The sequence below is a fragment of the Typopeltis vanoorti genome, chromosome 4 (assembly GCF_054136105.1).
Source record: "Typopeltis vanoorti isolate ZY-2024b chromosome 4, IOZ_Tvanoo_1.0, whole genome shotgun sequence".
In the NCBI taxonomy this organism is placed as follows: domain Eukaryota; kingdom Metazoa; phylum Arthropoda; class Arachnida; order Uropygi; family Thelyphonidae; genus Typopeltis; species Typopeltis vanoorti.
In genome coordinates this window covers 28912324-28939593 of record NC_143552.1, presented here as the reverse complement: position 1 = coordinate 28939593, position 27270 = coordinate 28912324, and the positions used below count along the sequence as shown (strand labels likewise).

General features: G+C 36.1%; 1 protein-coding gene across 1 annotated transcript in view; it reads left to right on the top strand.

The window, feature by feature from the left end:
• Positions 1–27270, top strand: part of LOC150107187 (ribonuclease H2 subunit A) — a 229108-nt gene that overhangs the window by 101020 nt on the left and 100818 nt on the right. Inside the window, exon 4 of the mRNA XM_090391728.1 lies at positions 22424–22511. Within this exon, the coding sequence (XP_090247854.1) occupies positions 22424–22511 (88 nt within the window). The remainder of the gene's footprint in view (positions 1–22423; positions 22512–27270) is intronic.

The window sequence follows — 27270 nt, the reverse complement described above, 5'->3', positions numbered from 1 at the left end:
TATTTCCTTTCATTCCTGTTCATTTTTCCATCTTAGATGTGCCAATCATACTCACAATTTTTTTATTATTATTTGTTTATTTATTTGTGTATGTGTGTGTCCCACCCACAAAAGGTTGTAAATCTATAGCTTCAGTATCTTAGTGGCGCTTAATGGTGTCCAGCTCTTCTTTTTTGATTGAGTGCCTTCTCCTATTGGAGCAACCACCTTGACAAATTTTGTGCGATTCTCAGCTGAGCAGCCAGTCTGATGTCTGCCAGCCAAGATTTTCTTCCTCTTCCATTTATCTTCCCTTTTATAATCAATTGAAGTATCTTATACTTTTTATTATGAAGTAGGTGATCAAGATATGCAGTTTTTCCTTCTTTTTATGATATCTAAATGTTCACGTGATTTCGCCATTTGTTTCAGTACTTCCTGATTGTACGTTTTTGCTGTCTATGGGATTTTTAACATTCATCTGTATAACCATATCTCAAAGGCTTCAAATCTTTTTATTGATGCTGTCTTCAAGGTCCAAGCTTCTGCACAGTATACAGCAGTACAGACCATACATAGCATTTTCAACACTGCGGTTACACAGTGTTGATTTCATCAAGAGAAAATTTTTTCTTGACATTTCAATTCTAACTTTTATTTCCGTTTCTGGATTGCAATCTTCATTTAACCAGCATCCGAGATATTTAAACTTTGCCACTCTTTCTATTTGTTTTCCACTTAAAGAAAGTGCTGAATTAAGAATTGGTTTCTTGCTTATGACCATGAATTTTAGTTTTGGTGATATTTATTTTTAATCCTATTTTTTCACTCTCTTCATTCACTAGTTCCAGAAGATTTTGAAGATCCTGAATATTCAGCCAGAAGAGCTGTGTCATCAACATATCGGATGTTACTGATGATTTCACCAGTTACATTAATTCCTTCCTTTCTTCCTTTCAAGACTTTTTGAAATATGGCTTCTGAGTATATGTTACAAAGAAGAGGTGACAACACACATCCTTGCCTTACTCCTCGTTTGATGTTAATGGAGTCTGTAATAATGTCATCAACTTGAACAGATGCCTTTTGGTTCCAATATAAGCTTTCAATGATCCTGATGTCTTTACCATCTAATCCAATTCTTTTTAATAGTGCAATCATTTTAGCATGTTGGACTTTGTCAAATGCTTTCTCAAAGTCGATGAAGCAAATGAATATTTCCTTGTTTTGGTCAATACATTTTTGGAATAAGATCTTCCATATGTTCATAAGTATTTTCTGGGTTCTGTCTGTTATCAGTAAAGAGTTCTATATATTTCACCCATTCTTGTATTTTGCCATCCTTTTCAGATATTATTTCTCCCTTTTTGTTTCGAAAGATACAGAATTGTTTTTTCTTAAATATACCTGAGGTCTCTTTCAGCTTTTTGTGTGAATTAAAATTGTCATGCTTTTCCTGTAGAATTTCTATTTCTTTACATTTTTCATTCATCCAGATTTCTTTGTTCTTGGATCTTGCATTTAATAATTTTCTGAACCTCTTCACATTTTGTTGGACTATGATTTTTATATGATCTGTGTTGATCCATGAGAGAAAGAATTTCATCAGTTATCTGATCTTTCTTTTTTACTGCTCTATTAGGACAAAAGGTATTGGTACATTTCTCTATGAAGACAGATTTTAATTTGTCCCATGATTCATCAACCCTCATGATATCATCATTCTTGATAAGTGCTAGCTCTTGATTCAGATCTTGACTCAATTTGTTTCTTATCTCTGTGTTTTTTAATTTTCCTAAATCAAGCCTTTTTTTGTTGATGTTTCTAAAGTATAACTGATCATAATCAAAGTATAACTTAGATTATGATCAGAAGCAATATCTGCACTAGGATAGGATTTTGTACTCTTTATGGAACTTCGAAGTCGTTGATTTAATTAGCAAGTAATCAATTTGGTTTTTGACTATATTCCCATTATTATCCTGTGTTGATCACTAAGTATACAACCTTCGGGATGGTAGCTTAAACCATGTGTTTGTGATTATTAGCTCCACTTCCTGGCAGAATTGAATAACACGGTTGCCTCTCTCATTTCTTGTTGTCAGTCCATGTTCGCCAACTACATCTCCACTTCTACCTTTAGCATTGAAATCACCCATGACAATGTTAATATCATGCTTTTTTGTGTTTTTCATTAGTTCTTTTAATTGATCATAAAATTCTTTGATTCTATCACTCTTGTCAGCAGTAGGGCATAGACCTGTATAAGATTAACATTTAGTGGTTGACCTTTCAGTTTTAATAACATCATCTTATCTGAGTAGGGGATGAAGCTCAACATTGACTTCTTGACATCTTTGTTTAATATTAGTATCACAGTGGTCATTGCTCTGCTGAATTGGCTACCATCATTCCTCCGCTTTCTGTTGCAACTGTTAATACAAGAGTAGCAACTGCCCAGCATTCCTTTAGTGTGCAACAGCAAACATACTGAACCTGCTTTTCTTCTTGATCTTTTATTCCATCTACCTCTGTCCTCTTGAAAAGCCTATTGCAAGAAGTATTTCTGAACAACTACAACCTATAACTCTTCAAAAAATAAATACATTTCTGAGTCCTCACCTACACTCCCAGACATAGCACTGATGTGCTTATAGGTCCTTTATTCGATCTCTCGTGTATGGGATCAATATTTAAAAAACACCTTGGAGTTATTAGACTCATTACAGGTCTCATTTAAATAGCAACATATCTATCATACTGAACCCTATGCTTGTGCATCCTAGCATTCCACTCATTTACAACATACTCAAGGCAATTTAGCCTACTTACCCACATTCTTCATGCTAGAAATCCCATTGCTCTCCTCTTCACATCACCTTTACACAACTTACAGGAGATGATATTTCATTCTTCCACCACTGTCTACTCTATATGCAATTCCTTCTGTATCACTTAATTAAAATCTTCTCATCAACTTGAACATCTCTATCCTATCATCACCTTTTTTCTGCTATTTAATACACTTCAGTTTTCATTTCCTCAATCCCTCCCCTAACAAACCGAACATTCTAGATTCACCATATATTGTCCTAGTCACCCTTAGTCTCTGTATCCTTTATAGAGATCGTGCATCTTGGTGGGAACCAGGTGAATAAATTTGTGAACCATAGTCCAGGTGTGTTCTAATCATTGCTCGGCATTGTTCAACTACCTCCTTATGTCTGTTAGTCACTGTGTTCCTTATCATAGAAGTAGTGTTCTCTCCAAACTTCTGGTCCTGTCAATCATTACACCAGATCCAGAATTTACCCCCCCCCCCCATATTGGTCTGCTATATTATCAGTACTATTGATGTACTACTTCTGAAGTACATCTTTCACTTATTACCATGAAAATGGCAATCCCACTCATTTGTCTAAGCTAAAAGTTCATTTAAATTTTTTTGTGGATACTTGAGATCAGCTTCCTTCCTTATTCTTCCTACATCATCATCAGTCAGCAGATAACTGAAATATCCCCTGGAATGCTACTGGTTAACTTCCTATTCTGAGACCTTGTCCCCCCCCCCCCACACACACATGCACATCCATAACATATTCATTCAAAATTGATCTATCCATCTGTCCCCCATTTCCTCCATCTTGTGCCACTGTAACATATCAAATACCTTCACAAAGAAGAATTCCCACTTACCCTGCACATGCATATAAATTACAGGGTATCCCAGAATTAGTTATCTATTTCAGTGAAATGGGGCGGATTTTTTAAAAACTCGTGTTTATTGATGTTTATAATGTTTCATACATGTTTTTTTTTTTTTTTAGTGTAAAAATTTCTAAATTATTTTATAATTTTATTTTCATCTTTCAGAACCCTAACCCTAATGATGAATATACACAAGATAGAGGGAAATTGGACAAATCTATTAAAACCTGATATAATTTCATGTTTATTACCTAATTATGAAACAAAAACAGATTTATAAATCATAAGTCAAATCTTTATTGAGAACTTTCAACATGTGCTCTGTCTGTATCTCTCCAAATTTTACATCTATCCTTAGCATTGCAAAACACATTTTGAAGCATTTCAGGAGTTTGTCCTGCACTGCCAACTGAATGCATTTTTTAAGTTCAGTTAAACTATTGATCTTTTGTTGATAAACCTTTGTTTTTATGAAACCCCATGCAAAGAAATCCAGAGGAGGCCAAGGTTGAGGTCCTCCACGTCCAATCTATTGATTTGAAAAAGGTCTCTTGAGGTATTCTTGAACAATTAGTGCATAATGACATGGTGATCCATCTTGTTGAAACACAACATTATCAAGAATGCCATCATCAAGGAGCTGTGGTTTGAGAAACTGAAGCATTTCAAGGTAGACAGTACCTGTTACAGATGCTTCCCAAAAGAAGAATGTGCCATAAATTTTGGATTTAGTCATTCCAAGCGACACATTAACTTTTGGCGAGTCTCTTTGCCATTCTATGACTTCAGATGGTTTTTCATTGGACCAGATACGACAATTGTGTCGATTTACTTTACCACACATGTGGAAAGTCACCTCATTACTGAATAAGAGGTTATCCAATAAACCTCCATTTTTGATCCGATCCAGAAATTCTGCACACCTTGAATAATCCTCTTCATTTAGGGCAATGCGGTACCTGAATGTACTGCATGCCCTAAATGAAGCCTTTTACATCAGTGTCGAACGCAAGATTCTATGAACTGTTGTCTTGGATATGTTGAGTCTTTGACTGGCTTCCTTAGCTGATATTGTTGGTTCATCCGTGAACAATTGTCGTACTCCTTCAATACTGTTACATGCTGTCCTTGAGCGCCCTCTTCCACCTCATCATGTACGGATCCAGTTCTTTCAAATTTGTTCACGAATCGCTTTGTCTGTAGGACTGGTTCTGTGAAATTTCCTTGTAAATCTTTCTCTAATTTCATTACATCACACTCCTTTGATATGGGATGTTACAACAAAGATGCGTTCTTTTGTTTCATTTAGGGTTCTGAAAGGAATGAAAATAAAATTATGCAATAATTTAGAAATTTTTACATATATAACACATATTAAACATAATAAACATCAATAAACATGAGTTTTTAAAAAATTTCTCCCATTTCACTGAAATAGCTAATTCTGGGACACCCTGTATAAGTAAATTGCAGCATCGTCTATTTTTTCCAAACTCATGACCATCTAACAACTCAATCCTGCATTCGATTCATAATCAGTCTTATTAATACAATAGCTTTATTAACATCTAATATACTTAACACAGCTTTATTTCTTCCAGGTTCTATTCTCTGTAACATTTGACTTCCTTCTGGGTATTGGGCAGCATCATTCCACTAGTATTATATATGAGGTGTGGCTATTAAATAACGAGACTGGTTGCAAAAAAATGTGGTTTATTATTACAATTGTATAACTTAATTGTCATCCCCTTCAACATACTCCCCCTCCTCTATCTATATCCACTGTTGCCTACGAATTTTCCATTGTTGAAAGTAGTGCTGCAAGTCCGCGGATGTTATCTGCTTCAGTAGCACTGCTGTTTTCTTCTTTACCTTATCCACCAACTGAAAATGGGTACCCTTCAGTGCGGATTTCAACTGGAAAAAGGTAAAAGTTGCATGCAGCTAAGTCTGGCGAGTAAGGTGGACGGTCCAATGCCAGGACCGTTTACCTTACTCGTCCACCATCAGCCAGAGACTCTTCAGAAATCAAAAATCCTCAAAACTACTTACACTACACTAATAAGGCCAATAATGGAATATGCAGCACCTATCTGGTCACCTTCGGCTTCATCGGTAAAGAAAAACCTAGACAAAATACAAGCAAAAGCATCCAAGATTATCATTGGTGCAGTCTCATCCACTAACAACATCAGAGCCCAACAGGAATGTGGGCTTGACCTGCTGGAGGACAGACGAAAATTTGCCACCATAAAATTCATAAATAATATCAGAAGCTACCAAAGTGATCATGTCTCCCTAAAAACCTATGAACATTGGAACCAAATTTGCAGACTTCACAGATCATCGACTTTACAATATGATGACACTATCAGGAAAGAAATAGGTCTTGATCAGCTAAATGTCCACATAAACAAAGAACCTCTATTTTCCAGTCCTTTACCTTCAAATACCTTCATAAATCTAAACCTTACCAAACTCTGTACAAAAAAAGAACCAAAAGAAATGCTTAAAGAAAAAGGCCTAAATACCATCAACCTTCTTTCATCCTCCAAACAGGTTATTTGTTATACCGATGGATCATCAGACACCAATATGATTAATGGAGGCGCTGGTGTTCTCCTTCTACTCCCGAAAGGTGAAAAACTTTCAATAAAAGTTGGATCTGGGAGAATCGCTTCCAATTTTACCAGCGAACTCTACGCAATAATTAAAGCACTAGAAGCCTACTTAAATCTATCATCATCTCAACAATCTGAAGGAATTATAATTTACAGTGACTCAAGATCAGCTATGGAGGCAATCAAAAATGGCAATACCAAGCTCACACAAGACATCCATAAACTCTTAAATCATCTAAAGTGTTTAGGTAAAAGTTGCATTCTACAATGGATTCCTGCTCATGTAGGCATTGATCACAACGAAGCAGCTGATAAATTAGCAAAAGAGGCCAGAGAACTCAACCAAGAAACTCATATGATAACTCTTGCTGATGCCAATGCACTAGCAAAAGCTAAACTAATTCCATTGAAATCAGTGATACAACATCAAATTCCCGAGATCAATGCTGACAGAAGGACCTCCACTACGATAGCAAGACTACGAACAGGACATTATAGAGGAATGAAGATCAATACAGATGATACGAGAACATATAGAAACTGCAACAACTGCCCCAATACGGAACTGACACCCACTCACATCTTTACCTGTCCAGCAATTACAGCAGCCTTGCAAGAAATAGATCCTAATCCTGAACAACAGCTCTATACAAACAAAATCACAGACATAGCCAAAGCAGTACAAAGAGCGCACGGAAACATCTAAGACTCTTCAAAGGACAAGACAACAACAACAACATCAGCCAGAGACTGCTTTACAGACATTGCACTGTGGGCTGGAGTGTTCTCCTGATGGAAAATCCAAGGATTGTTCTTCCACAGATCGGGTCTCTTCTTTCTCACTCATTCTCTCAGTTTGGCCAGAACCTCAAGGTAATAATGGTGGTTAACTATCTTCTGACCCTCTGGTACCCATTCAACCATTACCATGCCATTGATATATATATATATATATATATATATATATAGCAAGGACCACACTGGTTGTTAGGCTTCCTGGACAGCCAGTCACAAATGGGCTACAGGAGCAAGATCCACAGAACTCGAAAGTATTTACTAGAAAAATGTGGAGCATGGCTGAAAATAGACAAGTCATGCAGTGCTTCTACAGTTCAAACCCAGAAACAAATGTTCCAACTTTGGCTTGAACGACACCCAAATTCTGAAATTTCATTCGAAAGGCTGATGTAGCAACGCAGCTTCATTATCAAACGCAAGGTATTTAGTGAACTTGAGCTGGAAGCACTGAAACCTCAAGCTGTAAAAGGAGACCGTACTGACCCTGAAGTGACCAAGAATATGAATGAAGCAGAACCAGATTCCAACATGCAGAATGCTGAAAATTTTGAAAATATACAAATAGTTGAAAGGAAGCTATCAGATAAGGAACAAGAACTCGCACGAAAAATTATCGAACAAATGAACAGCAACCAGGAATGAGTTAGGCTTCCAGTATTGAGACAAGTACCTCAACAAAAACTGAAGGAACTCCTACAAGAGGCCAATAAAACTGCAAGGGATATTCCTACTGGAACTATTGGGCAAACGAATCAACTTATGTACTCAATAGCCTGCGTAGTAACATCTGAATTAGGATATAAGATTAGTGAACCCAAAAGCGGTAAGGCTCAGGAACCAAAATGGAAGCATCGACTGGAGAATAAAATTCTTAAACCCAGAGCAGACGTGAGCATTTTGAAAAACCTTAAGGAAAAGAAGCTGAAAAACACAAAAATCCGAAATAACTTCATAAAGAGATATAATACTGGAACACGACCTATTGATGAAGTATTAGAGGAAGTGAAGCAAAAAATAGTTGCAGTTGCAGCTAAAATAAGAAGATACAGTGCACGCATTGAACAGTACAAGCAAAATTCGATGTTTCGTGCAAATCAGCAACCGTTTTACAAGAAAATTGATTGCTTCAGGAATGATAACTTTAAAGAAAATATAAATATAAATACCAGAGACAAAGAAAATACACTAAAGTTTTGGAAAAACCTATGGGACGACCCTAAGAGGCAAGGCACAATAACAAGGCAAAATGAATTGAACAAATTACAAACAAATCTCAAGAACGAAAAATGGACCAACTGAAAATAACAACTGAAATGGTTCAAAAGCAAGCAAAAAAAATAAAAAAATTGGTCAACACCCGGGAAGGATGAATTGCATGGCTACTGGTTGAAATATCTAACAGGCTTGCATGAAAGACTTGCTAACCAATTTTATGATGTTTTAGAAGGAAAATGCAAAGAAGAGCAGCTCACAGCAGGGAAAACATTTTTGATCATAAAGGATAAAGAAAAAGGTCCAAACCCAGAAAACTTCCGACCAATAACCTGCCTGCCAAAACTTTTAAGCTACTCACAGGCATACTAGCTGATAAAATATACAGCTATCTTAAAGCAAATTCTCTTCTCCCAATTGAACAAAAAGGTAACAGCAAAAATTCAAGAGGCACAAAAGACCAATTGCTGATTGATAAAATGATTCTTAAAAATTGCAAACGTAGAAAAACCAACCTTCATATGACTTGGATAGATTATAAAAAAGCGTTTGATTCGGTGCCTCATAGTTGGAGTTTAAAATGCACAGAACTATTTGGTATTAGCGAAAACGTGCAAAAATTTTTGCAATCCAGCATGAAAAACTGGAAAACAACGTTGGTTATAAATAGAGAAGAAATTGGAGAGGTAAACATAAAAAGGGACATCTTTCAAGGAGACTCATTATCTCCTCTATTGTTTATATTGTCATTGATTCCCTTGACTAGAATTTTAAAGAAAACTGTTCATGGTTATCAAACTGCGCAAAAGAGTGCAAAGATATCTCACCTTTTATACATGGACGATCTGAAGTTGTATGCAAAATCAGAGAATGAACTCAGATCGTTGCTAAACACTGTGCACATATTCAGTCAAGCTATATCAATGGATTTTGGCTTAGACAAATGCACAATTGCTGGAATAACAAGGGGAAAGTTTGAAGATATGAATGAAATCGAGCTGCTCAATGGTGAAATAATCAAAGCAATAAAATTCGAAGACAGCTACAAATATTTGGGAATTTTAGAAGCATCACAAATTCTGCACAATAAGATCAAAGAAAGAACTAGAGCAGAATACATAAGACGATTAAGAAAACTCCTTAAATCAATGCTTAATGCTGGAAATTTGATAAAAGCAATTAATACCTGGGCCATACCTGTTCTGAGATATTCAGCAGGCATTGTTGAATGGACCCAGCTAGAGATGGAAGATTTAGATCGAAAAACTCGAAAATTAATGACAATTCACCATGCCCTTAATCCTCGCAGTGACATTGATAGGCTCTATCTGTCACGCAAAAAAGGAGGTAGAGGATTATTACAAGTGAAGCAAGTTATTGAAAAAGAAAAACGAAATTTAAATGATTATCTGCAGCAAACAACGGAAAAATTTCTAATTGAGGTAAGGAAAGAGGGTTTATTTAAACCAATGGAGACAAAATTGGAATACAAAACCAACCAAGTAAAAGTGAGAACTGAAAGATGGAAAAATAAGGCATTGCATGGAAAATACCTTCACAGCATAGAGGACAGCGCTGACAGCAACTTGACCTGGCAATGGTTGACAAATGGTGCACTAAAGAAAGAAACAGAATCGGTAATTTTTGCAGCACAAGAACAGGCCATTAAAACCAACGTTATGAAGGCAAAAATACAAAAAATTCAAGAAGACAGTAAATGTAGATTGTGCGAAGAAAAGGAAGAAATGGTAGACCACATTATAAGTGGATGCATAAAAATTGCACAAATTAAGTACCGTAAAAGGCATGATAACGTAGCTAAGATAATCCATTGGCATTTATGTAAAAAGTATGGGTTTGAAGTATCTAAAGACTATTGGAAGCATAAAGTTCACCAGAAAGTGGTTGAGAATGAAACAGCTAAAATACTCTGGGATTTCAAAATCCAGACTGACAAAAGCTTGGAATGTAACACACCCGATATCACAGTGGTTGAAAAAAGTGAAAACAAGGATGTTACGTTTATCAAAATATCAGTACCAGGAGATAGTCGGATTGACAACAAAGAAAATGAAAAAATTAAAAAATATAGCGATTTGCAAATCGAAGTTGAACGCATCTGGCAAAAGAAAATGAAAGTTGTTCCCATAATAATAGGTGCTTTAGGCACCATCCCTAAAACATTGAAAAAACATCTAGAAGCACTCGAGTTAGATGGATTAAAAATTGGGCAGCTGCAAAAGGCCGCTTTGTTTGGCACAGCTTTCATTTTCAGAAAGTATTTCCGCAACTCATAGGCCCTTGGGTAGGGCCTGAATTAGTGGAATATAACCAGCCTTTTCTTAAGACTGAGGAAGCAAATCAAGCTTTGATGAATATTATATATATATATACACACACACACATATATATATATATATATATATATATATATATAATGACTATTACTATTAACTCGGAGGTTGGATATGTTCATTTTAATATAAACTGACTAAAAATCCAAGAATTATAACAAATTGAGATTTATTTGAAAATGCAACATGTTTCGTCGGGATTGACTTCATCAGGGGTTAAGAACATAGAAAGCTATTAAAAGACACTGGAAAAAACATTGAGAACTCTAAAGCTATACAATTATAATTTATATATATATATATATATATATATATAATATATATAAAAAGAAACGATCGACATTGCCTTCAGTTTTGACTTGCTCTTCTTGCTTTTTTCATTCTCGGTGACATGGGAGAGTTTTCCAGTGCATCGATTGTCTCTTTGTTTCTGTTTCTGGACTTAGTCCAGAAACAGTCAGTCAGTGGATGAGATAAAGGAGAAAATGGCAAGAAACAGATAACACCTGATTGTCTCTTTGTTTCTGTTTCTTGACTTAATCCAGAAACAGAAACAAATTATCAGTGGATGAGGTAAAGGAGAAAACGACAACACTAATGAAGCAGATATCACCTGATGACTTGCAGCACTGCTTCCAACAATGGAAAATTCGTATGCAACAGTGTATAGATAGAGGGGAGTATGCTGAAGGGGGATAACAATTAAGTTGTACAATTGTAATAATAAACCACATTTTTGCAATCAGTCTCGTTATTTAATAGCCACACCTCATACACTGGTAAAGTACTCACTAAATAATTCCACTAATTCCTCTGCTGGAGAGAGAGAGAGAGTGAGAGCTTGCTATTATTGCTACTCACCATTGTCATCATTCCATAATTATTCTTCCTTTTGCATTCCCTGAAGCAGAATTTCCTTTGTCCTGACTGCCTTTCATATTATGCTTTTTCTTTCCTTTTCATATTGGTCACTGTTTAGCCTGTATTTTAATACTCATCATGCATCTGATCATTACCATCTTTGCAGTAGATGCTCACTATAGTGTATCATTGTAGTGAATTTAGATGGTAGGAATTGTTCTCTCTATTCCCAGGAGATAAATACTAGAGAAGATGCTGGGATTCATTTGGATGACTGGTTTCATCCCCCTGCCTCCTTCCTCATTCAGATAAATTGGCCTTTAATTTACTTCTTTCCATGCACTACAAAGTGTAAAGTATTTCTAGCTGGCAGTTATGAAGTTTTTTAATCCTTTTAAGTAGCATATGCAATTTTGACTGCTACAACCTGTAACTTTACAATTTTATAATAACACTTACTATTTGCAAAGGGAAGGGCGAAGCTAATAAATAAATACCCAATATTTTATATCCAAGAAAACAGACTTTCTACTGAAGAATGATACATTTGGAGAGAAAATTGCAGCTGAGGTCAGTAAACAAAGGAAATGGTGAAAAATTGTACATTGATGACAGAATACACAATCCTTTGTGTGTTCTGTCATCAATATATAGTGTATATAGAACCATTTATATCAAAACTAATCTGAAAACTTTAGCAGTCAGTTCAATCCTTTCTTGTAATTGGTCACCTCCAGTTACATAGAGGGAGTAGATACTGCTGATGAGTAGTCTGCATTAGTTAGCCTAAAGGATGGAAAAAGATTGGCTGATGTGCATAAGTCTTTGAACACCTAATGACAGATAACTGGCATAAATAGATACTGTTCTTTTAAAACTGTAAATTTAAAGAAATATAGTTTAGTATACAGTATTATTACTACCAAGGAGTTGGGGAAATCATTCCCTTTTAGAAATTTGTAGGTCTGTCATATCATGCATCTTTCTCCTTTTGCTAGTGTCTACAGACAAGTTCTTGAAATCTACATTCCATAGTCCCGATAATATCTTCTTAACATTCTCCTTTGCAATCTCTCCACTCTATCTGAATCACATTGGAAACCAGGAGAATAGATCTTCATAGAGTAGTCCTAGATGAGGTTGTATCAAAGCCTTGTAAACAGGAAAAATGACCTTTTAATCATTACCTGTCAATGTCCATTTCAGAATTGCAATTATCCTGTAAGTTGTATTTGCAGTCTTTCTATATGGCTCTTGAACTTCAACTTCCTATCTACCAAAACTCTAAAATTCCTAACCTGATCAGTTTCTTCTAGTATAATCTCTCCAATATAAAAAAAAAAACAAAAAAACTATTCAATATTTCATTACACCAGAGCATATAACTTTATTGACAGCTATTTTATTTAATTATATATTTAGTTTAATCGTTTATCCAAGTGTAAGCAAACAAAGTTTGCACCTGAAGTATCTTCAAGACTGGGGCAACTCATAGCAAAGGTGGACTGACTTCACATCACTTGCCTTAGTATCCCATAACGCAAAGCACATCTCCTTGCAGACATGTATAAAGCTGTGCATTATGGGAAGGGTAACTATCCAGACCAGTTTCGACCTTTATTGAGGTCTCTTCAGTGGGAGCCAGACCTAGAGGTGATACCAAGGTTGAAGCAATGCAGACCTTGAATTATTAAATTACTCTGGATTAGAGAAAGATGTTTGAAGTTTTTTCACTTGGCTAGACTATAAATTATATATTTAGTTTAATCCTTTATCCAAGTGTAAGCAAACAACGTTTGCACCTGAAGTATCTTCAGGACTGGGGCAATTCGTGGCAAAGATGGACTGAACACAGTCATTCATGCAGTATCAACTTTCTTGGTCTGGCTCACACTGAAGAGACCTCAATAAAGGTCAAAATCAGTCTGGGTAGTGACCCTTCCCATAATGCATAACATAACATTATACATGTGTGCAAGGAGATGGGCTTTGCATTATGGGATACTAAGTCAAGTGATGTGAAGTCAGTCCACAAACAAACGGTAGTTAGACCCATCAGTCTTGGCACTACCCTTGTGCATTAGAATTATGCATTCATTCAACTCCTATGGAATCTTCCCTCTTCTGAGACAAATTATACAGTATGGCCAAATACACAGCCAGTTTAGCTGAACCCTATGGCTGAATTCTTATACAGTTTATGCAGCTCCAGTATGTCCTATTTATACACTTGAGTTTCTTCATCCTGTGAAGAGGTACATTGAGTTCTTTGTTCTCAGCATCACATTGATAGCTTTCAGCAAAATGGGCCCTCATTAGTTGAACAATCTCTTCTGCATCTACCATTGCATACTATTTACATTCAGTAAAGTTATTCTTTCACATTCTTTCTTCCTTTTACTTGTAGCATCTTCTGGTTCTTTTTTAGCTTTCAGACCCAGTTTCTTTTCATACTCTGACAGCTTTCCATACTTGTAACTCTTATGGCCTGCACCTTATAATTTTCATAGCTGATGTCATTCTGTGCACACAATATTCCTTCCATATTATCTTTTTCTTAAGAATGTTGTGCTTAATAATATTGCACATCCTTTCAATCTTACCCTATTTATTCTGAAGACTCTAGTGAACACATTCTGATCCTTTCTTTTAGGCTTACAGTGATCAGAATACATTTTTGGAAAATTATAGAGACAACTACCGTGTTTGAGTAAAACTTTAGTTTAATTTTAGTAGATTTTGGTTTATATTAAACTAAAGTTTTACTCAAACACGGTAGTTGTCTCCATAATTTTCCAAAATGAACACATTCTGATATTACATCGTTTAAATATTTTTTTTTAAATGTGTCCCATGCACTGTCGATATCCTTTCCTTCAAGCATTCGACCAACTGAGAACCTAGTGTTCTCTTCATTTGGTCATAATTTCCTGCTTTGTAACTTGTGGTTTAGCATGTGACTTTTTCCAAATGGAACTGCAACATTAACCATACTAGCATTAACGGAACCCCCCCCCCCCCCCCAACACTATAATCAGATTCAGTGTTTTTTTTATTTGAGTTCCTTCTGCCACATGCTGTTTGAGGAATCTGTTTAGCAACACCTGCAGTTCCATTCTTCTTATGAGAATTTAACTGCTAATCAATCAGTGTTTGGATAATTAAAGTTACCTATGGTGATTATTCATTTAGCACTGATCAGGTTGATTTGGTGATGCAATTTGTCATCAGCAGCAACCAATCCACTAGATCTGTAACAACACCTCACTATGTATTTGATCTTGTTTGAATCCATACACCTCACAGATGGCTTCAAACTCATTGCTACATAGAAAATTGTTACTAGTATTGCAGTCATAGTTTTTTACTTTAACTGGATTCAAATTATCCACTCTCATTAGCAGCAGCACCCCCCCCCACCCTCATCTCCTATCTTGTTTAACCTTCCTAAAAATAATGCTTACAGCTTTACACTAAACACCAGTTAGTACATCTGCATTTGAGAGCCAGGTCTGACTAATGACAACAATCTGAGTCCCCAACATTATAAACAAGGTAACAAACACTATAGATTTGTTCCTGATATTCCTGTCATCCACTTACAGACAATACTTCACCTCCAGGCTTTGTTCTCAGCATCACATTGATAGCTTTCAGCAAAATGGGTCCTCATTAGTTGAACAATCTCTTCTGCATCTACCATTGCATACTATTTACATTCAGTAAAGTTATTCTTTCCTGAACATTATAAACAAGGTAACTTGTTTATAATGTTCAGATTACAGTAAACACTACACTACAGATAAACACTACAGATTTGTTCCTGATATTCCTGTCATCCACTTACAGACAATACTTCACCTCCAGGCTTGTTGTGTAATCTCTTAGGTAAGTCTGCATGACCGAGTTGAACTGCCCTGTTTTATATCTAATGGTTCACTTGTACAGATATCCTTGTACATAGGTCAGAACCAGACAAGCATGCAACTACTCATTTCTAATAATCACTTCCATGATAATGCAATTCATATCATTCACAGAGTTGCATAACTTGGTTGCTCTTATTCATAGATTGTTACTGTTTTTCCTATCATGATCTAGTTTCGATGACTCCCTGTATTAGATTCATACCAATAAATACAATTTGTTTTTATTAACTCCCTGATACCATAAATGGATTCAAGTGCATCTTAAATCATTTCTTCCATCACTCATTCCACACATCCAAAAACTCACATCCATTCCTTCTACACAGCCTATGCATCAAATCGTTTACCATCATAGCCCTTCTTAATTATTGAACAAACTAATGATTTTCACTTTCTCACTTATACTTCCTCCAGCAATCCTTTCATATCCTCTCTCATACTATATTTACAAGGTGGGGGGGAGGGGCAGCTAAAATTCTGATAAACACCTAGAACAAAAATGATATTAAAACAACTGATATAACCACAAGAAAGAACATATCTTAAAACCCTTTAACCTACATGTTTCATCAATTTCGTCTTCTTTTTCTTTCAGGATGTATTAGAAGACTTGTCAGAGGTTTTGAAGAAATTCTAAGACACAGAGGTGCAGGCCATCATCAAGTTTTTCGTGCTGCAAGAAGAGTCTGCAGCTGAGATTTATCAAACTTTGTCTGAGACTTTAGGGGACTGTGCCCCAACATTTACCAGATGGGTGGCCAAGTTTAAAACTAGATATCCTGAAACAACAGATGCCCCCATGTCAGGAGCACCTTCTACAATAATCACACCTGAAAACATCAATGCACTGCACACCGTGATCTTTGATGATAGATTAATACCAGCCAAAAAGACTCTGGTAATATCCAGGGAATGAGTTGGGGTCATTAACCACCAACATCTGGACATGCAGAAGCTGTCAGCAAAGTGAATCTCCAAATGTTTGAATGCCGACCAAAAGAGAGAACGCCTGCTGTCATCTCAATGGATTTTGCGTCTTTTAGCAAAACAAGTGTTCTCTGCCAGGTTGGCAGGAAAATGACCCAGAGGAAGACCAAGATATAGGTGGATTGATACGGTACAAAGTGCCTTAGACGATAGAAATATAAGATCTGATAATGTTGGAGTCTTGACAAGTAACAGATTGATTTGGAGGAAAATTGTAGATAGGAAGTTAGTAATGATGTAATTTTTTCATGTAGTACTGTCATATCCTGTACACCCCTTGAGGGTACATGGCAGGAATTTGATGATGATGATGATGATGAGAAATAAGGTGCAAATTTTTGGCTCATATTGTGACTGTTGATGAAACATCTGGGTCATAGTGATGCAGCCATCACTATGACCCAGACTAAACAACAGTCAATGGAATGGAGACACAAAGGTTCTCCATGGCCAAAGAAGTTCCAAACCGAAAAGTCAGCAGGGAAGGTTCTTGCCATTGTCTTTTGGGCTATGGATGGTATTATCCTTACTAAGTACCTCAAAAAAAGGTGAAACTGTTATATGAGCAGTTTATTCAACAGCTCTGAAGGAATTGAAGGAGGCCTTGATGGAAAACCGCATGGGAAACTGAGCAGAGGCATGTTGCTTTTGCAGGACATCGCACCTGCTCACACTGCTCATGAAACCCAACAGACAATACACAGTTTGGGCTTTCGATGTCTGCCTCGCCCACCCTATTCAACAGACTTGGCCCCATCTGACTATTTCCTATTCCCAAATTTAAAGAAGCACGAGCCTCCATAGCTCAGTCAGTATAGAACGAAGCCCTTTGGTCAGAAAGACCTGGGTTCAATTCCCATCCAAGACATGAGGAACCTTTATCTGGTCTCTTTCAACTAAAGGTGAGTTGTCGGTCTCATACAGAGGTAGGGTTTTTTTTCACTCAGAAACCCAGATTTTTTGTTCAGTTTTTTTCAGAAACTCAGGTTTTTTTGTTCCCCAGAACAGGCAAACTGCACTTGTGAACACACATGGATCTGCAGTCATAAAAATACATGCTTAATCTCTCAACAGGAGATCTCCACCCATCCTATGGGACAGCGGGGGAAAGGGGAGAACCCCATATGAAATAAATAAATAATTTAAAGAAGCACTTGAAAGGAACAAAATTTACCAGAGTTGATGAAGTCATATCTGCAGCTGAGGACTGGCTTGTGCAACAAGGGAAAGACTTTTCTCAGAGAATTGCAAATGATGCAGTAGCGTTGTAACAAGTGTATAACACTTTGTGGGGAATATGTAGAAAAGTTACATGGTTCTACCTCAATTCCTTCATGGTGATTATCATGTTTCAGTTTACCCTCACATTGCTGGTTAAATCATTTCTGTACTTTTACTTTTCTTTTCTGTTTTTTAGTTGCATTTGTTATATTTTTGATTTTTGCCCTGGGAATCTCAAAGTAATAACATAGTTATCAATGACATTTTATGAGGAAATCACCATGCCAAATAACATCCCTCTTTTTTTATTCAACGTTAATTATCTGATTGTTATTACTTAAGTTCTTCAAAAACATGGCTGTTTTCTGTGAGCTTGCGAGTCTTTGAAATTTTTTACATGTTACTGTTATTCCTCCCGGTGATGATGGTGTCAGGTAATTTGATTTTGGTTATTTTAATTAATAAAAATATTCAGAGTTTAGATTCTAGATAACAGTATTGCATCAATTGAAAAATAATCCCCTGTGAATTTTCTTTATCATTCAATATTAACATATAAATATAGATATGAATGCAAATTGTGTTATCACTATTCTGGGGCAGCTGCATATTGCATATGTATTGCTCACTACATCATTGAAAGTGGAAATTGACTTTTGTCTCACACGAGGTTAATGAAGGAATCTGTGTCAACTAATACAGCAGTATTTTTATTACTTTTTTTCAGTCCACATGACAGGTGGTAGATCCTTTAAAACATTAGTACCATATGTAGGATATAGGTGAGAGCTGGAGAAGAATGGAACCTGTTGAGATTTTTCTTAAACTTGAGCTTTTTTTAGTTTTTGAGGCACACTTTGTGAGGAAGACTGTTCCAGAGAATAGAAGTTAGATGGAATAAAACAAAGAGGGATTATTTGGTGAGTTTGAAGTTGGACTGTAAGAGGACTCTAATTCTGAACTGTGCAAATTACTATATCATTCAAAATTATTCAGGCTATTTCTTGAGGATCCTGAGGTATCAAAACATTCCAGTAATACACATGAACATAATGAAATTACCAAGAAAATGACAATCAGTAGTACGTGCAGAAAGATTCACAGCTGTAGATTGCAATCGAAGGTCACTTCAACAGTGTTGCCCATTCTTAGGAAGCATGTTTAACTACTGATCATGCCATTACAGCTGCATTTTTTTTTTTAAATAACGAACCCTGTGGTGCAATCATAATTAAAAGAAACACGTATTAACCACAGTGAAAATTATTTAATTGTAAATATTTCATCCTAAGTATCTTAGGGCATCATCAGTACAGTAGTTTAAAACAATAATAGGAATAACATACAGTTAGGGCACATGATTACAATAGAATCTCATTAAACGTGCGTAACGTGTTATAGAAGTAAAAAAAAAAAAATTTTTAAATAATAATAAAATTATTTAACACAATTTTGTAAGACAATTTCGTACCTTTGTATGACAAATTCCATACTTTAGGAATAGTAAGAACGTTGTTGCAGTTTAAGTTTGGTCTGTGTAGTAGGACTTCAGAACTTTCTTTGTATAAACGTTCATGTTTATATAAAGATCTACGTAAAAGTTTAGACCTTTCCCAATGGATCCTATGGTTTGGATTTTCAATTCCCTGTTGAGAGAGGCCATATTTCTGCGGTTTAAAAAGATGAATGTGGTCTTGATGTTCCGAGATGCGTTTCTGAACAGACCTACCTGTCTGTCCAAAGTAAGACAATTTGCTTGAGCATGGAATCTCATAAACGCCAGGCAACATCAAAGGTGAGAGTTTGTCCTTAGGAGAAGGTAACAAGTTGTAAATTTGGTTGATAGGTTTGTATGTAGTGGCATAATTGTATTTCTTCATAATTTTAGAAAGACGTTCAGAGATGCCTTTGACGTAAGGTATGGGAATCCTATTGATTTCTTCCTGTCTGGTTTGATGTGTGGAGAAGTGACTGATGATTTTTTGAGTTGTTTTAGGATTATATCCATTTAGGATGGCTATATTTTGGATTACTTCTAATTCCTGGTTTAAAGATTCTTCAGAGGAGCAGAATTTGTGTGCTCTAGAAACTAGTGATTTAAGAGCACACAAATTCTGCTTCTCTGAAGAATCTTTAAACCAGGAATTAGAAGTAATCAAAAATACAGCCATCCTAAATGGATATAATCCTAAAACAACTCAAAAAATCATCAGTCACTTCTCCACACATCAAACCAGACAGGAAGAAGTCAATAGGATTCTCATACCTTACGTCAAAGGCATCTCTGAACGTCTTTCTAAAATTATGAAGAAATACAATTTTGCCACTACATACAAACCTATCAACCAAATTTACAACTTGTTACCTTCTCCTAAGGACAAACTCTCACCTTTGATGTTGCCTGGCATTTATGAAATTCCATGCTCATGCAAATTGTCTTACTTTGGACAGACAGGTAGGTCTGTTCAGAAACACATCTCGGAACATTAAGACCACATTCGTCTTTTTTAAACTGCAAAAATCTGGCCTCTCTCAACACGGAATTGAAAATCCAAACCATAGGATCCATTGGGAAAGGTCTAAACTTTTACACAGATCTTTATATATACATGAATGTTTATACAAAGAAAGTTCTGAAGCCCTACTACACAGACCAAACTTAAACCGCAACGACGTTCTTACTATTCCTGAAGTATGGGAAATTGTCATACAAAATTGTGTTAAATATTTTTATTTTATTTTTTTTAAACTTCTGTAACACGTTACGCACGTTTTAATGAGATTCTATTGTAATCATGCGCCCTAACTGTATGTTATTCCTATTATTGTTTTAAACTACTGTACTGATGTCCTGAGATACTTAGGATGAAATATTTACAATTAAATAATTTTAACTGTGGTTAATACGTGTGTTTCTTTTAATTATTACATCTGCAGTTATTTGCATTGTTGCAGTTACAGGAAATCTTGATAATGATAATTGCAAACATCTAGTGAAACATCGTTAGTTTAAAGAGTTAATTTATTCTATACACCTACCTTGTTGGTTTCTGTTCCAGATATATTTTGTTCACCACAAATTCTTGAACAAATCAGAGCAGTCTTACATATGAAACTTGCATTCTTTTATAGAACAATAATGTTGAAAAAACATTTGAAGAAGTACAAAGTTAGAATTGTGAGACATGAAGCATGAAAAGAAATATCAGAATATGAGAAGTAATTAAAACAAGTTACAAAATCCTTAAAAAGTTTGTTCTTTGATGACATAACTAGCAAAAATAAGTTCTCTGTACTTGAATTATGATTTAAAATATAATTCTCCTTATTTCCTTAAGCTTGTGATGTTGAAGTTAAAAACAACAATTTCATTGTATTTTTTTTAAGTTAACAGTATGTACAAGTTGTTATTATTATTATTTCGTGACATCTCCAAGGAGTCCAAAGACTCATCAAGGGAGTGCACCTCCTCTACAACTCTCGGTCTCCACCACTTCATCCACCAAGTACACAGAACTGCTACTACCACATCATCTACACCAATGCCATCTACTGTCCACTACCACCACTAATATTTTTTGTCCGTATGCGAGATGAAAAACCTGAGTTTCCGAGAGAAAAAACTCTGCTACCTCTATATGAGATCGGCTGACTCATCTTCAACTGAAAAAATCCATATAAAGATTTCTCCTGTCATGACGAGAATCGAACTTAGGCCTTCCCAATCAAAGGGTACAATGTACTGTCGTTCTTCCAATTGAATACAGAGGCGCTTAAGTTAAGGAAAAAAAAAAATGGCATCATAAGTAGAATTGGTGAAATCTATTGTCAGCAACAGTGTATTATTTTACATACATTCATGAGCCAAAAATATTATAGCAAAACAAACTGCATGGTTGGCTGGAAACAGGCCAACCATAGTTTGGTATGGTTGGCCTGTTTGATCATAAACCATGGTTTGTTTAATATGGAGATTGTTCTCTTGGACATACTGGGTCCTCTCATCCACATTGAACACACCTTGACTGCTGATTCTTACCTTGGAATTATTTCGGACAGGTATGGCCCTACATTATGACTATGTGGCCTGACAGATCTGGGCTCTTCCAGCAAGACAATGCCCTGTGTTACAAGGTTGCATTGGGCAAGCATGGTTTGATGAGCATATTTAATCATTTCTTGGACATCTGATTCTCCTAATTTGAATACCATTGAACATTTGTGGGATTGTGTGAAACACTGTCTGCCAGTCAATGCCAGTGCCTTACTCAGTTGGTGACTTCCAGGATGTTATTCTGTTTAGTTGGTCTAGAATACCTTAGGACACTTTTCATGGACTAGTGGAGTCACTGCCAAAAAAAGGTGTATGCAGGTATCTTGTCCTAAAGGGATTCAACTTGTTAGGGGGGGGGTCATAATATTTTGGCTTTGTGTGTATACCAAGTATATTGTTATTAAGTAGATACAGTTGTAGTTGGTCAAAAAGTTTATTTATTTATTTTTTTTATAATGTAAAACTGGAAATGAAACCTGCTTTTGGATAGTTATCCCATTTTTTGCTTGTCTTTTGATATTCAACTTAATTTTAGCATATAGCATGAATCTTTCATTCTGTTGGATAATTTTTTGGTTGTTTTCAAAAGCTATATTTACAGATTTTTCTCTATGATTCTAATAAGATAGAAGAGAAGATATTTTTTAAAAAAAGTTTGTATTTAAAAATATTAAATCAAAAAATTGTTATCAATAGGTTCAAATACAACTTGAATTCACTCTCTCAGGATTCTGCAGTGGCACTTATTCAGAAAGCTCAAGACTTAGAAATTAAAGTGTGTGAGGTCAGTACTTTTATTGTAATGTGTGGAATATGAGACCTCTCCCCTTCCTTTCCCTTCCCCATTGTGTTTATATCTGTAGTGAAGTTGACTATGTGATGTGGAATTACTTGGAAAGATGCTTGTCCCAGTTCATTATTAAGATTTACATATACAGTAATCCCTCGATTAGTGTGTTTTCAATTAGTGCGTCATTTTTTTTTCGATACCCAAATTCGATTAGTGTGTCTGTATACATCATAAAAATAAATGTTACAGATTTTAAAAATTTTCTATCTATACATTTTTATGGCTAACTATTTTAAAAAATCACTCATCAGAATGAAATAATTTAGTTACTGATTTAAAACATTTTACAAATGTTTTAAATTTTTACCGCCAAAATTTAGGTCGTCTGCTATAGTACGCCCAAAGATATGAGACCCTTTGACCCTTCTGCACCTGTCAAAAGAAGGAGAATCCATTCTGATAATAGGGTAATCAATCTGTCTTCTGGGATGAGTTGTTTATTATTACATGTCAGAAAATTAACTTCTCTTTTATGATCATTGTAGTTTTTAAAGTGGTAACTATTTTGCTTGTATAGCAGTTGGGAAATTTTATCTATAAAACATGTGATTTCACGTGTTGGCAACCAATTCGTATGTCCTTCATTTCTTTCTTCCCTTCAATGATAACGTCCAAGAGGTAATTAAACCTCATTCTGAAAATTTGAGTGATTCTGACCTGCTAAATTTAGATGCACAGTGGGAAGATCCTGAAGAATACGAAGAAAATTTAACCACTGATAGTCAGCCAAAAGAGATTTCACAGAAACAATTTGAAAATATTTTTCGTACAATTGAAGTTTTTAAGCAGCAATGCTTAGAGGTTGACCCTGATGAAGAGAGAGAGAGAGAGAGAGAAGCAGAAAAATTTGCAGAAGAGTAGAAGAGGCAATAGGGCCATACCGTTGGTTGTATGAAAAAAAGAAACAAAATGCCTGCCAAACTACATTAGCTCAGTTCTTTGTTGAGAAGTAGAATAATAAAATTTATATTCTGAATATGTTTTATTGTCTTTCAGCTTCATGGTTTTCTTTTAACTAGGCCCTGAGACATACCTTAATTCTTTTATTAAAAAATTAAGGTTCAAAAAAGAAATTTGAGGAACGAATTATACTTTTTCCCATAGGTTATTATATTCGATTAGTGCATTTTCGATTAATGCGCCTGTTTTAAAGAACCCATTAGGCGCACTAATCGAGGGATTGCTATATAGCAGCCTTCTTTATGTATAAAAATTTAACTCAATTATGAACTGAACTCAATTGAATACAACATGTAAGTAAAGAGCATAGAGACTGTATGGCTTGAAACCTTTCCTTGCACAAACATTGCTGAATATGGTTGCTATAAGTGAAAAGCAAAAATGAATATTTTTGACTTTAAGATACTTCAAGATTATATTTTAGGACACCCTAACTGTACATTGCTTGGAAAGAAGTCAATGGACACCTCCATGGGCAAGGCACATTGTGCCATGTAACGAGTTGTGTTTGTAGCAGGTATAAATGAGAGGAATATGATGCTCCCAAGTCAGTGCAACTGTATTCAGTGAAATGACTGTGAAAAGTGAACTGACGGAGTTTGAAAGATTCATCGTGATAGGATGCCATGTTGCAGGCCTATCTGTTTGGCAAGTTGTTGACAAATTGAACCATCCCAGGTCAACAATCAGTGATATCATAATGAGATGGAAGTACAGGGAGTCAACTGCAAGTGCTACACACAGTGGACAACCTACCATACTCGCCAAACATAACCATAGGGTGCTACAAAGGATAATATGTAAAAACTACCATTCATCTCCTGACTTTGAATGAAGAGTTCCACATTCATCTTGAACATGAAACTGCACAATAACATTCAGAACCAAGGCTCACAACATCGGTTAGTTTCCATGGTAGAACCCAATATGCAAGCCCAACATTACCCAAACCAACATGCAGCATCGTCTTCCACTGCACATGCAAAGAGCATGTGCAGTGGAACGTGGAAACTTGGAAAGCTGTGTTATGGAGCGATGAATCGCACTACACCCTCAACCAAACAGATGAACGGTGTGGGTGTGGCACATGCCTGGAGAACATCTCTTATCAGAGTGCATAACCCCAACTATGAAATTCATAGGTGGTGGTGTGATGATATGGTCCTTTTTTTCCTGGTTTGGCCTTGGACTTCTGTTTGTGGTACCACGAACATTGAACTCAGAGATATATCTGAACATTCTGGACAATGCAATTCTTCCTACAGAGCTGACCATTGTCTCTTTTAGCAAGACAGTGCACTCTGTCATAAGACTTGCTGTAACTGCATTGTTTGCAGACATGAATGTCACCACACTTGACTGGCTTCCACAGAGCTCTGACCTCAACCCTATTGAATATCTGTGGGATGAACTAGAGTATTGGGTGAGATCAAGGAACATCTGCCCCACAACAGTCCAGGAACTCATTACATGTCTACAGACAGAATGGTCCAAAATTCCCATTGATTGCTATCCTACGCTTTGGAAAGTATGCCTTATAGGATTGCTGCAGTCACCACAGCAAAAGGCAGTCCTACATCTTATTAAGTTGAATGCCATGTCTGTTTGTTCGTCATACTATGGTGTCAATTGACTTCTTTCCAAGCAGTGTATATAGTATTATTATTATATGGATTCCGAAGACTCATTTGCAGGAGATCCAATCTATCCACACACTCTATCATACCTCTCCTTGAAACCATTAACAGAAAAAGCACTCACATCTGACTGGCAACCCATTCCACTCATTCACCACTCTGCAAGCAAAAAATCTAATCCTCACACCCCCTACTAACCACACCTTTATTCAACTTCCAGAGCCCTTGTTCTGGTCCCTCTAGCCAAGTTTGAAACATTTCCCCTATAAGCAGCTTAAATGTTTCTATCATATCCCCTCTTTTTCTTCTATCAACCAACTTCCAATCCACAGAGGGAACGTTCCACAGGCCACTCATCATCCTGGTCACTCGGCTCTGAATCCTGTCCGCTGCTTCCTCATCCCCAAGAAACCCAGGGGACCAGACTTGAGCACAGTAATCTAGGCCTTGTAAAGCGGAATAACAACTTCCTTATCTCTACTTGTTAATGTGTTCTTCAATAGCCAAATAATCTTATGGGCTACCTTATACAATATGTCCTCTAAACTTCAACTCTCTGTCTACCACAACCCCTAAATCTCTAGCTTCATATATTTCCTAGAGTACAGTGCCATGAATGATACACGGCTTATAATCTATTTATCCCAAAATGCATGGCTTTACATTTCTCGACATTAAACTGACACTCATTAAATTTGCCCATGATGACAGCCTATTTGAATCGTCCTGCAAGCTCTCCACTTGATTAACTATTACTCTACCTAATTTTGCATCATCAGCAAACAACTGAATACAGTAAAACCCTGAAGTTACTTGGTAGGTGGGACCAACAAAAAGCACATAAGTCGAATTCGTGTAACTTGGGGTATAATTTTACATGTAAATTATATATACAAACATACAATCGGGACCAAAAGTTTACAAAAACACCTATATTTTTTAAGAAATATAATTATAATTGTAGTTTTTTGTACATAAAAAAAAGAGTCGATGTCGATGGTTTCATAAAATCTAATAGATTCGTCTGACGGCATAATGTCTTTTTCTTGTCACGCAAAATTTCTTCATAGCAAGCTAATGATTTTTTTATTCCTTGCCTTGTGGCTACAATTCATTCCTCGTTAGAATCTATGTCCTCCAAAATCTGTAAACCTTTCTTTTATGATTGTTCTTACTGTGGATTCCTGTAGATTGAACTTCTTTGCTAGCTCACAAATTTTCATTCCGCCTTCAAAATCCTTAATAATGTTGAGTTTCGTTTCCAACGGCAATGTTTTCTTTTCTTGCTAGCTGTAGAAGAATTGGACTTGCTTCTTTTGGATGACATTATTATTTTTTATGTGATAAAATTTTCATCAAGAACATAACATTAAACAATCACAAGGTTTTTAGACAATAAAAATCGTGTGTGAATGGAGACAGTGCGAAACACATCAGTGCTTGTTCACAGTATGTGCGACACTGGCGAATGCGGCCGGCACCTGAAAGATACGACTAGTGGTGAGGCGTGAAGCGGGACAGGAATACGTACATATAAGAAACCACGTAACTCCAGATTCGCGTAAGTCGGAGTATGACTGTATTTCCTTTCAGGTTATTTCCTATATCATTTATGTACAAATTAAACAACAATGGTCCCAGCACTGAACCTTATGGCACACCACTAGTCACCTGTTTTCACCTTGATTCTACCACTTTTTCATATCTGTCCAGCAGTCACCATCTTATCTACTTAACCAATGTCATCCCCATCCACATGTCAAATGATTTTGCAAAATCCAAGAAAATCATAGTGTAGCCATTTCCGTTTTCCAACTCAGCTGTTACTCTATTATAAAAAGTTAGTGAATTACTAAGGCATGACCAACCCTTCACAAAGCCATGTCGACCCTCAGACAGTATCATATTTTTATCTACCCGTTCTTGAATTCTCTTTTTTACAATTTTTTTATTACTTTTATCATCACACTTGAGATACTCATTGGTCTATAATCTGCTACTGTAGTCTTAAAACCTCCCATATGTAAAAGAATAATTTTGTCCTCTATCTGAGCTGAGACTTAAACAGCTCAGTCAAAGGCATTGCCAGTTCCCTT